This window comes from Lithobates pipiens, unplaced genomic scaffold (genome assembly GCF_037356315.1).
Source record: "Lithobates pipiens isolate NorthernLeopardFrog02 unplaced genomic scaffold, aLitPip1_a1.2 Scaffold_16, whole genome shotgun sequence".
Taxonomy (NCBI): Eukaryota; Metazoa; Chordata; class Amphibia; order Anura; family Ranidae; genus Lithobates; species Lithobates pipiens.
The window spans coordinates 441711996-441726038 of record NW_027507748.1 but is presented as its reverse complement, the minus strand read 5'-3'; the positions used below and the strand labels follow the sequence as shown (position 1 = coordinate 441726038).

The window sequence follows — 14043 nt, the reverse complement described above, 5'->3', positions numbered from 1 at the left end:
TATAATAGAAGTTTACGGCAAAGTGCAGCTAACCTGCAGAATATCCACAGGTTCACTGCGCTGCACCTGCGGTTTGGGCAAATCGCAGCGCATTGGTGTGAAAGCAGCCTTAGGCCCATCTCACATGATTGTTCCGACCCAATCGGACTTACTATTCACCTCTATGGAACAGCAGATGTAAATGGACTTGTGTCTGTTTACACTCGCCTACCTAAAAAAAAATAGAAAGGGATCTGCCCCTGCCATCTGGGCGAATCGGATTGGATCAGAGGGCCCACAGAGTAGAGTGAGCTGTGTCAGTGGACACGGACCTGTCATCCTCCCACTCCATTTATTGTGGCCCGCTGCCAGTTACCAATTCACTTAAGTGGCACTCGTTCTTCAAAAAGTTAGGCATAGAGTCATGTCATAGAGTATGTATTTAAAAAAGCTGCTAATTAATTACAATTCAACCTCACCATTTAGCAGATAAAAAATGTTTGATGTCATTGTTGCTATTCAGAAAAATCAGCAACGCATGGAGAAACTACAATTCCCTTTGTGCATTAGGAATGGTACTGAGGGGTGTTAATTTGTGTGGGATTAGGGGCAGGTATCTTGTGGATGCAGACATTGCAGTTACAATAGGCAGTTTAGACCAAGGGTCTGAGACTTCTGCGTCCTCCCACCGCAGCGAGTGGTGTAATTACTACAAACTGCAAAAAAGAACTACACAGGGGGAAGTTGCAAAACGAATGGCTGGGGAATAGAGGGCATAGCACCTACCGGTCCTTTTAAAAAAAAAAAAAAGGGCAAGGGCCTTTTAATGGCTGTAAACCTGTGCATGTAAACAAGAAATTTAAAGTAGAACTATAGGTAAAACTTTTTTCTTAATTTTTTGATAGAGCAAGGGAGGGTTATAACCCATGTCAGATCTTTTTTCACCATCTGTGTCCCATTGCAGAGAATTCACTTCACTTCCTGTGCCATAGCCAAACAGGCACTGAGAGGAAGTCCCTGAAAATGAAGGTCACAAAACTAGTATCTCCATTGGAAGATTTCCCCGCTATTACTTTTCTGGGGACAACCCAAAATTTGGGAATTTATTTTACTTCTACTTTCACTTTCAATGACAATAGTAAACAGGGAAAATAGAGAGGGGGGAATCTCCTTAACATGGCACAGACAGCAATAAAAACTGATAAGGCTACTTTCACACTGTGGTGCTTTACAGGCGTTTTAGCAAAACTCCTCTCCTGTCACTCCAGCGTGAAAGCCAGAGTGCTTTCACACTAGAGTGGTGCACTTGCGGGACGTTAAAAAAAGTCCTGCAAGCAAACATCTTTGGGGAGCTTTAGGAGCGGTGTATACACCGCTCCTAAAGTGCCCTTGCCCATTGAAATCAAAGCAAAGCGCTTCAGCAGCAGCACTACTTGGGTGCTTTTAACCCTTTCTTTGGCTGTTAGCGGGGGTTAAAAGCGCCCCACTAGCAGCTGAAAAGTGCCACTAAAACTACGGTAAAGCAGCGCTAATACTAATACAGACACCCCCACTGCCTCAGTGTGAAAGTGCCCTAAGCGTTTTATATCTCCACTCTAAAGGGAAAAAAAAGTTTTGCTTTTTAGTTACAGTGCCTTAAAGTATTCACACCCCTTGAAATCTTCCACGTTTTGTCATGTTACAACCAAAAGCGTAAATTTATTTTATTGGGATTTTATGTGATAGACCAACACAAAGTGGCACATAATTGTGAAGTGGTAGGAAAATGATAAATGGTTTTCAACATTTTTTACAAATAAATATCTGAAAAGTGTGGAGTGCATTTGTATTCAGTCCCTCTTCAGTCAATACTTTGCAGAACTACCTTTTGCTGCAATTACAGCTGTAAGTCTTTTTTTCTCTACCAGCTTTGCACATCTGGAGAGTCACATTTTTGCCCATTCTTCTTTGCAAAATAACTCAAGCTCAGACAGGATGGAGAGTGTCTGTGAACAGCAATTTTTAAGTCTTGCCATAGATTCTCAATTGGATTTAGGTCTGGACTTTGACTGGGTCATTCTAACACATTAATATGCTTTGATCTAAACCATTCCATTGTAGCTCTGGCTGTATGTTTAGGGTTGTTGTCCCGCTGGAAGGTGAACCTCTGTCGCAGTCTCAAGTATTTTGCTGACTCTTAACAGGTTTTATTCTAAGATTGCTCTGTATTTGTTCCATCCATTTGCCTATCAATTCTGACCAGCTTCCCTGTCCCTTCTGAAGAAAAGCATCCCCACAACATGATGCTGCCACCACCATGTTTCACGGTGAGGATGGTGTGTTCAGGGTGATGTGCAGTGTTAGTTTTCCGCCACACGTAGCGTTTTTCTTGTAGGGCAAAAAGTTACATTTTTGACTCATCTGTCCAGAGCACCTTCTTCAAACGGGTTTGCAGTGTTCCCCACATGGCTTCTCGCAAACTGCAAAAGGGGCTTCTTAAGGCTTTCTTTCAACAATAGCTTTCTTCTTGCCACTCTTCCTTAAAGGCCAGATTTGTGGAGTGCATGACTAATAGTTGTTCTGTGGACAGATTCTCCCACCTGAGCTCTGTCTCTCTGCAGCTACTCCAGAGTTTCCATGGGCATCTTATCTGCTTCTCTGATTAATGCTCTCATTGCCCGGCCTGTAAGTTTAGGTGGACAGCCATGTCTTGGTAGGTTTACAGTTGTGCCATACTCTTTCCATTTTCAGATGATGGATTGAACAGTGTTCCGTAGATGTTCAAAGCTTGGGATATTGTTATATAACCTAACCCTGCTTTAAACTTTTCCACAACTTTATCCCTGACCTGTCTGGTGTGTTCCTTGGCCTTCATGGTGCGGTTTGTTCACTAAAGCCGCGTACACACGGGCGGACTGTCTGGCCAACTAAGTCCGTCAGACAATCCGACAGACAGTCCGTCCTACTTTCAAATGAACGGACTTGACCACACACGATGAGCAGACAGTCCGTTGAAAGCTTGCGCGATGACGTGTACAGCACGTACGACGGGACTAGAAATCGGAAGTCCAATACACAGCAATGCAATGCTTTCGCCATGTAAATCCTTTCTGAGCATGCGCCATACTTAGTCCGTCCAACTTTCCTACTCACGAGCGGACTGTCCGCTGAAACCAAAGTTGGACGGACTGTATTACGGAAATTCCGAAAGACTTAGTCCGCCAGACTGTCCGCTGAAAAAGTCCGCTGAAGCCCACACACGAGCGGACTGTCCGCTGAAATGTGTTTCAGCGGACTAAGTTGGACAGACAGTCCGCCCGTGTGTACGCGGCCTAAGGTTCTCTTAAAAACCTCTGTGGACTTCACAGAACAGCTGTATTTATACTGAGAATAAATTACACATAAGTGGACCCTATTTACTAATTAGGTAACTTCTGAAGGCAGTCATTCCACTAGATTTTAGTTAGGGGTATCAGCGTAAAGGGGCTGAATGCAAATGCATGCCACACTTTTCAGATATTAATTTGTAAAAAATGTTAAAAAACATTTATCATTTTCTTTCCACTTCACAATTTATGTGGCACTTTGTGGTGGTCTATCACATAAAGTCCCAATAAAATACATTTACGTTACGTGCCCCCACAGCAAGCAGCTTGCTCTGGGGGCACCCAAGCCCAGTCACATCTCCCTGTGTCCATTCAGACATGGAGCCCTGACCCAGCGCTACCCCTACTATCCCCTGATTGGCCAGCTGACTTTGATTGACAAAGGTGTGTCTCAGCCAATCAAGAGGGAGAATCTCGAATGGCTGAGACACTCGTGGACATCGCTGGACAGAGAGTGACCTAAAGTGTTAGGGGTGCTGTGGCAGCTGCTGCACACAGAAGGCTTTTTATCTTAATGCATAGAATGCATTAAGAAGAAAAACCTTCTGCCTTTACAACTACTTTAAGTTAGCATTGGAGCATAGTCATCTTTAACTGCAATTTTTACAAATACGTGTCCCAGAGTGTGTGACAGGGTCCTGACATTTCTATATTTGATATAATGAAGTTTTGTGGGTAATATTGAAATTCTGATGCTGCACTCACCCACCAATATTGGAGCTTAGTTGGTTGAGCCACCTCTTTTACCCAGTTTGACTGTGTACCCCAGTCAGAATGTAAGACTAGAGTCTATAGGGCAAACTAATTGTCTGCAATTGTACTTAGGCTTGTCAGGAGTAGTGATGGACGAACTTCCGACGGGACGTTTCGTGAACGCGGACCGCGAACGTGGCCGATAGTTCGCGAAACCGGAACGTTTGCGGCGGGCCCCATTGACTTCAATGGGAGGCGAACTTCGCAAACCTACAGGTCAAATTTGCAGCCACAAAATAATTAATAGCTATGCAAACATAGTCCCACCACATGGCCAATGACATAACACATGTATGAGGTGAATCTGGGATCGACAACTACAAGCATTCTTTTTTTATATGGGAAATTGTTGTGACAATTCAGGACTGTGGAGCGCATGAAGGCAAAGGAGGAGAGGGAAGGTCAGGGACCAGGGTAGGCAAAGAAGAGGGTGCAGGAGATGATCACCAGCAGTGTGACATACAGCAATGACACCTGCACCGTGATAGAGTCATCTGACAGCAGCACCGTGATGGAGAGCACTGACATCAGCAGCGTGACATAAAGCACTCACACCAGCACCGTGATATACAGCACTGACAGCAGCACCGTGATAGAGAGCACTGACATCAGCAGCGTGACATAAAGCACTCACACCAGCACCGTGATATACAGCACTGACAGCAGCACCGTGATAGAGAGCACTGACATCAGCAGCGTGACATAAAGCACTCACACCAGCACCGTGATATACAGCACTGACAGCAGCACCGTGATAGAGAGCACTGACATCAGCACCGTGATATACAGCACTGACACCTGCACCGTAAGCAGCCCCAGGAGGAAGTCAGCATAGCACAGGGATGGTGGGAGCCCCTCATAATGAGCATAGCACAGGGATGGTGGGAGCCCCTCATAATGAGCATAGCACAGGGATGGTGGGAGCCCCTCATAATAAGCAGCCCCAGGAGGATGTCAGCATAGCACAGGGATGGTGGGAGCCCCTCATAATGAGCATAGCACAGGGATGGTGGGAGCCCCTCATAATGAGCATAGCACAGGGATGGTGGGAGCCCCTCATAATAAGCAGCCCCAGGAGGATGTCAGCATAGCACAGGGATGGTGGGAGCCCCTCATAATATGCAGCCCCAGGAGGATGTCAGCATAGCACAGGGATGGTGGGAGCCCCTCATAATAAGCAGCCCCAGGAGGAAGTCAGCACAGCACAGGGATGGTGGGAGCCCCTCATAATAAGCAGCCCCAGTAGAAATATGACACCGCTCAACCTCTTCAAAGAGGAGGGTACGGGCATATAGAACAGTGTGTTTTTTTTGGACAAGGAAGTGAGCCAAATTAAGAAATAAGGTCTCTGTGCTCGATTAAAAAAATTGTTTATAGACATATACATGGTCTACTGGTCACATGTGTTGAATTCCTCCGAGATCCATGCCTCATTCATTTTTAGAAATGTGAGGTAGTTAACACTGTCGTGAGCTAGGCGAGTATGCTTATCGGTCACGATCCCCCCTGCTGCGCTGAACGTCCTTTCGGACAGGACACTGGATGAGGGGCAAGCCAACAGTTCGATTGCAAATTGGGCAAGCTCTGGCCAGAGGTCAAGCCTGCCCACCCAGTAGTCCAGGGGTTCATCACTCCTCAGAGTGTCCACATCGGCCGTTAACCCGATGTAGTCGGACACCTGACGGTCTAGGCGTTCCCTGATGCTGGATCCGGATGACACCTGTTGATGGGTCGGCTGAAAGAATGACCTCATATCCGAAGTCACCAACACATCTTCAAACCGGCCTCTTCTTGCAGGCACTGTTGGATTGGTACCCGCAACTCCTTCTGTGGGAGTGGGAATTGCTCCTCTGCCAGCGCACGCAAAAGCAGAATGCAGGGTTTCTCGAAGCAAGGCCTGGAAGTGCTGCATTCTGACAGCCCTCTGTGACGGCGGTAACATTTCCGCCATTTTGTGTTTGTACCGGGGGTCTAAGTACGTTGCCACCCAGTACTGGTCCTTGACCCTTATGCTTTTTATACGGGGGTCCCTATTAAAAAACTGGAGCATGAAGGCCCCCATTTGCACTAAAGTGGAAGTGGTGTGGTGGCCTGGCACCTGCTCATCATCCAGGATAATGTCGTCCTCTTCATTCTCCTCTCCCTATCCACGCACAACAGGGATCCCAGAAAGGTTTAAAGCATGCTCTTCTTGCTCCTCCTCATCCGCCCCGGCATCATCCTCCTCTGACTCCTCTTCAGACTCCTGTTGTTGACTTGTCTCAGATAGAGTAGCCCCCCTGGGAATTCATGCAGCATTGCGACTTCCTCATCTTCCCGCTCCTGCTCCTCCACAGCTTGATCAATGACACGACGCAATGCACGCTCCATAAAGAAGGCATAAGGTACCATGTCACTGATGGCGCCATGGCTGCGACTGACCAGTTTGGTGATCTCCTCAAATGGCCGCAGCCACTGGCACGGTGAAAAAAAACCCAGCTCCCCAGAACCGGTTCTGCCGCAGAGTTTATACAGGTAGACTTTAACTGCACGTTTCTGCTGGAGCAGCCTATCAAGCATATAGAAGGTTGAGTTCCATCGTGTCGGGCAATCGCAAATAAGACGTCTGACCAGCAGATTGTGGCGAGCCATGGCCGTGTAAGATCTTCTGAAATGAACCGAGATTTTCCTTGCCTGCCGCAAGATGTCCTGGACCCCAGGGTATTTGACAAGGAATCGCTGCACGACCAAGTTTAAGACGTGTGCCATGCATGGCACGTGCGTGATTTTGCCCTGTTTCAATGCGCTAAGCAGATTGGCACCGTTGTCACACACCACTTTACCAACTGTCAAATTGAGGGGTGTTAGCCACTGATCTGCCTGTGAACGCGAAGCTGAAAGGAGTGCCGGGCCAGTGTGGCTCTTGGCTTCCAGGCACAACAGACGCAGCACGGCATGGCAACGTCTCACCTGGCATGTCGAATAGGTTCTGGGGAGCTTGGGTGGCGCAGCAGAAGAGACGCTAGCAGCGGAGAAGGAGGAGTCAGCTGAGGAGGAGAGGGAGGAGGATGGAGTAGGAGGAGGAGGAGAAGAAGAGTCAGGCTCAATAGCAGACTGTACCTCACTCAACCCTATGTACTGTAGCACCCTAGACAGACCAAGTTACCAGTCCTTATAAGGACCTTTGTGGACCAAGTAGGTTGTGTGTGAGTGATTAGCAGACTGTACGTCAGTCCCTATACCAATGAAGGACTGCTGCAGTATAGGGCAGCGGTCAGCAGTAGTGCACCTCAACCCTATGTATTGTGGACCTATACCAGTCCTTATAGAGTAGCAGACTGTACCTCACTCAACCCTATGTACTGTAGCACCCTATACCTTACCAGTCCTTATAAGGACTTTTGTGGACCAAGTAGGTTGTGTGTGAGTGATTAGCAGACTGTACGTCAGTCCCTATACTGATGAAGGACTGCTGCAGTATAGGGCAGCGGTCAGCAGTAGTGCACCTCAACCCTATGTATTGTGTACCTATACCAGTCCTTATAGAATGGCAGACTGTACCTCACTCAACCCTATGTACTGTAGCACCCTATACCTTACCAGTCCTTATAAGGACTTTTGTGGACCAAGTAGGTTGTGTGTGAGTAATTAGCAGACTGTACGTCAGTCCCTATACCGATGAAGGACTGCTGCAGTATAGGGCAGCGGTCAGCATTAGTGCACCTCAACCCTATGTATTGTGGACCTATACCAGTCCTTATAGAGTAGCAGACTGTACCTCACTCAACCCTATGTACTGTAGCACCCTATACCTTACCAGTCCTTATAAGGACTTTTGTGGACCAAGTAGGTTGTGTGTGAGTGATCAGCAGACTGTACGTCAGTCCCTATACCGATGAAGGACTGCTGCAGTATAGGGCAGCGGTCAGCAGTAGTGCACCTCAGCCCTATGTATTGTGGACCTATACCAGTCCTTATAGAATGGCAGACTGTACCTCACTCAACCCTATGTACTGTAGCACCCTATACCTTACCAGTCCTTATAAGGACTTTTGTGGACCAAATAGGTTGTGTGTGAGTGATTAGCAGACTGTACGTCGGTCCCTATAACGATGAAGGACTGCTGCAGTATAGGGCAGCGGTCAGCAGTAGTGCACCTCAACCCTATGTATTGTGGACCGATACCAGTCCTTATAGAATGGCAGACTGTACCTCACTCAACCCTATGTACTGTAGCACCCTAGACAGACCAAGTTACCAGTCCTTATAAGGAGCTTTGTGGAACAAGTGGGTTGTGAATGATTAGCAGACTGCAGCAGAAGGGCAGCAGTCAAATATAATATTCTTTCTATATTTGGAAGAAAGAATATTATAAGTGTACAAGCCTATTACCATACCACTGATACCAGTCCTGAAAAGAACCTTTGTGGAACTAATAGTAACAGCTACTGATTAAACTGACCCTCACCGCCTCACACACTGCTTCCTGCCTGTCCCTATATAAACTGACAAAACAGAGGCTACTGGAACAATAACTGGAATAGCACTTTTGTGGACCTGATAGTAACAGCTAATGATGATGACTAAACTGACTGTCCCTACAGCAGACACAGCGTCCTGTCCCTTTCTCTAAACTGGCAAAAGACACTCAGGCTGCTGCAACAATCACGAGCACAGCACTGCCTATCCTGAACTACACCTAACACCTATACCAGTCCTGAAAAGAACGTTTGTGTACCAAATAGCTAGCGATTTGGGTCACTGTAATCTCTCCCTGCTCCACACAGCAACCTCTCCCTAAAGTGACAGAAGAAAGAATGTAAAATGGCCGCCGGATCGGGTGTATTTATAAGTTAGGGGGAATGTCCAAGTGTCCATGTGCTGTAATGTCTCAATTGGCTGTCATGTACACCATGATGGATGTGTCATCATAGGTCAAAGTTCTTTTACACAGTAAACGCGGAAGTCCGCTGGGCGAACTGCGCCAATAGTCCGCCGAACAGGCGGACCGCGAACAGGCGGACCGCGAACAGCCGAAATTCGCCGCAAAAAGACCGCCGGGCGAACCGTTCGGCCATCACTAGTCAGGAGGACTAGTCTTATAGCTGATCATTCTTAACAAATGTTAAACTGGACTTTCCAGCAGTATATTAGATTACTCCCCATTTATGTAAAATACTAGATCTTCCTGCAAAAATTCAGCAGCCTGGAGGTTTAACTGACTGGTATGTTGATTTTAAAAATGATGTTCTATAATGTCAGATTTTTGGGATAATAAATGTATGCTATGTTTATTTTGTAAAATGTATTTATTCTTCTGGGACCCGAAATCTTGATCCATGAAATTAAAACCAATCTTTTTAATGTGTTGTTTTTTTGTAGACCTCCAAAGAAAAAAAGAAATCTTCAATGCAAGAAGCTGAAAGGGACTTCAGAACTGAAGTCAAGAGTAGTAAAGGTGATGCTGACACAGAGAAGGGATCAGTAGAAAAAGAGGAAAACATACCACAAAATGCACAAAATAAAAACAATGACAGTATGGCCGTCAGGGAAACTAAGGATCACAAGAAAGCACGTAGTGACAAAGGAAGGGATCAAGAGGCACGGCAGCCTAGAACAGAAAGCAAGCCAGAGGAAGTCCATGATGACATGAAGGAGACAGAAGATAAGTCAGGAATAGGTGTCAAAAAAGAGGAGGCTTCTAAAGCACCAGAGGATGAAAAAGAAGACAGTTATTATGACACTAGCAGAGAAGAAAAATCATATAGATCAGAAGATTCTAAAAGTAACCAAGAGGAAGATGATGATAAAGAAGCGAAAAAAGAGGATGAGGAATCACATCATGCAGACTACAATTCAGATAAAGATTAGATTATTAATAAGAATAATGTTCAACTTCTGACTACAGTCATCTCTTGCTGTGAATGGTATTATTTTATTGCCCTCACCCCCCAGGTGCAGCCCACCAGGACACATACTTACCTTCCAACCCAATCCAGTAATGTTCGCTGTGCAGCCCTACCCAGTACCACACAGCTTTCATACTGCACATTTGCACCGCAGCCCCGTTCTTTCTGGTTGGACAGTCATAATTAGTAGGATTGTTAAAAGTCACAAATAACACAACAGTCCTGTAATGCCCCGTACACACGAGAGGACTTATGTCCGACAGACTTCCAAAGGAGTTCCGCCGGAGTTCCGACGGAGTTCTGACAGACTTTTCGGCCGAACGGACTTGGCCACACACGATCACACTAAACTCCGACGGATTCGAACGTGATGACGTACGACCCGACTCGAATAAGGAAGTTCATAGCCAGTAGCCAATAGCTGCCCTAGCGTCGGTTTTAGTCCGTCGAAGTAGCATACACACGAGCGGAGTTTTCGAAGGGGACCGGGTCCGGCGGAGTTCCTTCGGGAAAATTTGAAGCATGCTTCATTTCTAAAGTCCGTCAGACTTTGGCGAATCAAAAGTCCGTTGCAGCCCACACACGATCGGATAGTCTGACGGACTCGGTCCTTCGGACTTTGGATGTTGAAAAGTCCGCTCGTGTGTACGGGGCATATGAATGCGTTCATTGTGCAGTATGAAGAGGAGCTGGTGGGAGGTTTTCTTTAACTGTGAACATCACTGGATCAGGAAGAAAAGTATTTTAATAGATAGCCTGCACTCAGGGGGTGTTGGGGAATTACCGGTAATTAAAGGTTAACTCTAAAAATAGATGTAGTATTTCGTAAGTTGTGGAATCTACCATCAGGAAATATAATCACAAAAAGGACAAGAATAACTGTGAAGGATTGTATTGAACCAACAATTTATTTCATGCAAATCATCTCTCAGTGTAAACAGTGACACATACCTAGTGCTGCCTATAACATTTGGGATAGAATGATCATTTAAGCTGTAATAGCTGTTATACATTTAGATCATATGTACCAGGGCAGGGCTGGGAACCTTTGGCCTAGGGACCAAACACAGTGAACTAGCCAATTTATGGTAAAGACAGTGTACAAAGCAAAGTGTGCCATGGTGCTGCACTGATTGGGGGGGCTTGGTGAAAGATTAATGTTCCTTCCAGAAGACTTCCCTCTGTCAGATGTTGCGATTACAGGTGTGAAAGTCCAACATATCTCAATTGTACTGGCCCACAGGGCAAATACCCCCGTTTCCCAGCCCAGTCCTCCTAATGCTATGCTCTAGGACTTTGAATGAACGCTGAAACAAAGAATAAATTAACTGTTTTGCACAATAATTTGGTATTAGTGTCATTTTTAAGTCTGCACAAAACATCTGTAAGCCGAATGGCTGATGGTCAGGAGTGCTTCTTTCACTTCTTGAGATATATTGGTTATGCTTCAAAGCAAAAATTCCAGAATACTGCATCCATTATTTGTGGACCAACCACCTTGCTACTGCTGCATTGCAAAGATAATGGCAGTGAGATGGAAATCTATTACCAGTGTGCTATTTATGAAATGGTACTGTAAAAAATAAGGCATGGGCAGCCAGTGTGCCCATTAAATGCCTGTGGTAAAACTGATATTAGACAGTATGTATTACAAGCAAAAAGCACAGAGCCAATCCAAACCAATTTGTGTCTTGCAATTGCTTTGATGGCCATTCACAGAAATTAAAAATATAAATACAGCATCTGTGGGGAGGCTTCCAGGTACAATGGTGCCTCCCTGCACTTTTCCTACATGCCTGGCATCAAACACTGTCCCTGACAGATGGTTGACCTGTCCTTCCTCTACATAAAATTTAAAAAACCTGCGCTATGGAGACAATTGTAGATAAAATTAAATAACAATACAAATATGTACTTTGGGCTGCTGCTGTAGTGCAAGGTGAATGAAATGTGAATGTTATACTCAGCGCTGCTCCAATAAACAATATATGATAAAGTGCCTACAATAATACAATCAATATCATATCATTAATTAACAATGTAAAGTGCTCAGTGAAATTTTAGTGCAAAACACATTAAGTACATTCATATAAAGTCCATCCATACAGACATATGGTGTGTTGAACTTGTGCAACTTATACAGTTGGTGTAGATCTTGGCGACACTCTGTGTTCCCCTCCTGGGTTCCCACTCACCAACAATAGTCTTTAAATGCACCTGATTTTACGGTTGGAATATTGCCTCAATGACTAGGACTGCTGGATGTATTCTGCCTATGGGTGAAAAGATCATCTATGTTCCACTGATATGTTAAAGACGTCAGGTATATCCTATATCCAGATATGACTATCACCTTCCAAAAAAGATTTGCACCAAACCAGGGAGCCAGAGTCTTAAATAGACTGTCTGATCCAAGATGGCTGCTAAAATCAAACTGGGTGCCAGCATCCAATTAAATGATGTCACTCTGTGACCGAAGAAACCATAGAGGAGCTAGGTTCCTCTTGACTTTCTCCTCCAACTGCATTGCTGCTGCAATGAGTACCAGCTGCAGTGGAGAAAATAGACTGCGCATGCCTACACTCCCCCCCTTCCCCTTTGACAGGTACTGATTTCAGCATCACAAAATGGTAAAGAACAACATGAAACTGCAATAAACATGGTTAAGGTAACGGCAACAATCTTTACTATGGCTCTGTGGGATGTCCCACAGCAATGGCAACTGAAGGGGGGGAGACATAACAAAAAGACAGGAGGCCAGAGGACTCATATTGCAGCCTGCAGTATACTGTGCCCAAAGACAATATCCTCATGACCTTTAATATCGATTTGATAAAATCTGATAAACGTATGAATCGAAGACCAAGTCATGGCCTTACAGATCTGAGCCCTAGAGGCCTGAATATGCACCACCCAAGAGGCACTAATCGCCCTGGATAAGTGTGCTCTTAACCTGAGAAGGAAGAATTTTCTTCTTTAAGCTGAAGCTTAAATAATCACTTGACAAATCCATTTGGAAAATAGTGGATCTTGAAGCTGCCTGTCCACATCTTGGACTCTCTGGCAGTACAAACAAAACCTGTGTTTTGCGAACATGAGCGGTCGCTTTTAAATAGACTCTGATCTGAACCTGTTACCACTTTTGGTAGGAATACAGGATGAGGACATAAAACCACCTCATCCTTATACATGATGAAATATGGCTCTTACAAGACAGAGCCGCTAGTTACGATACTCTTCTAGGAAAAAATAGCAACCAGAAAAGATTATCTTTCTTGTCAACAGAACCAAGGAAATTTTTCGTAAAGGCTCAAACGGCTGATTCAGCAAAGCCGATAAGACCAATTTTAAATCCCAAGGATTTAGAGGTGCCTTGATAGGGGGTTATCCCCTGAATAAGTTATGCACCAAAAGTGGGAAGCAAGAGGCCATAGGAAAAAAACAAGCCCAGCTTAATTTCAGATCCCATATACCTGACATCAGGAATCCTGCCTATGACATACTTCCTGGGGTTCCAACCCCTGGATCCACACCAAGAAACATAGAAGAAGAAATTCCTGAGAAAATCTCCCTTACCTTATCCTCGCAGCAGGGTTTTATCAGAGATAAAAAAAACAATCATCACTCTTCACGGTAGGCTCCGAGACCTTAAAGGAAACCTTCAGGAACCAGGGAACTCTCAGGTTATCCCACAATCCTGGACCTGTGACAGCACCTTGCCAGTAAAACTTCATGGCCTTACTACCAAAAAGTACTGGATCCCAGGGCCCAGCTCTCAAAGAGAAGCATTCGCAAGCAAAACCTTGTTTCTTTGGATCATGAGGCCCAGGTACCATTCATTTAGCCCATGAAAAAGACATCAGAACAGATCTGGTCAGCATGGCTGGCCCTCATCAAGGATTACTGCCTGTGGAGCGCAGCACAGCACATCTTTACTCGTACCCGACACCTTAGACGCTGGCGAAAAAACTGAGGACTCCCAGTAATGGGAGGGGTTATATAGGGGAGTACACACCTTTAGGGGTGTGCCAGTGTCCAGCACCTGTCGGTCCAATATA

At 45.4% G+C, this 14043-nt stretch overlaps 1 protein-coding gene across 1 annotated transcript in view; it reads left to right on the top strand.

The window, feature by feature from the left end:
* Nucleotides 1–11329, top strand: part of CFAP97D2 (CFAP97 domain containing 2) — a 52550-nt gene extending 41221 nt beyond the window's left edge. The window contains exon 5 of the mRNA XM_077482699.1: nt 9459–11329. Coding sequence (XP_077338825.1) covers nt 9459–9947 — 489 coding nt within the window. The 3' untranslated portion in view covers nt 9948–11329. The remainder of the gene's footprint in view (nt 1–9458) is intronic.
* The last annotated feature ends 2714 nt before the right edge of the window (nt 11330–14043 follow it).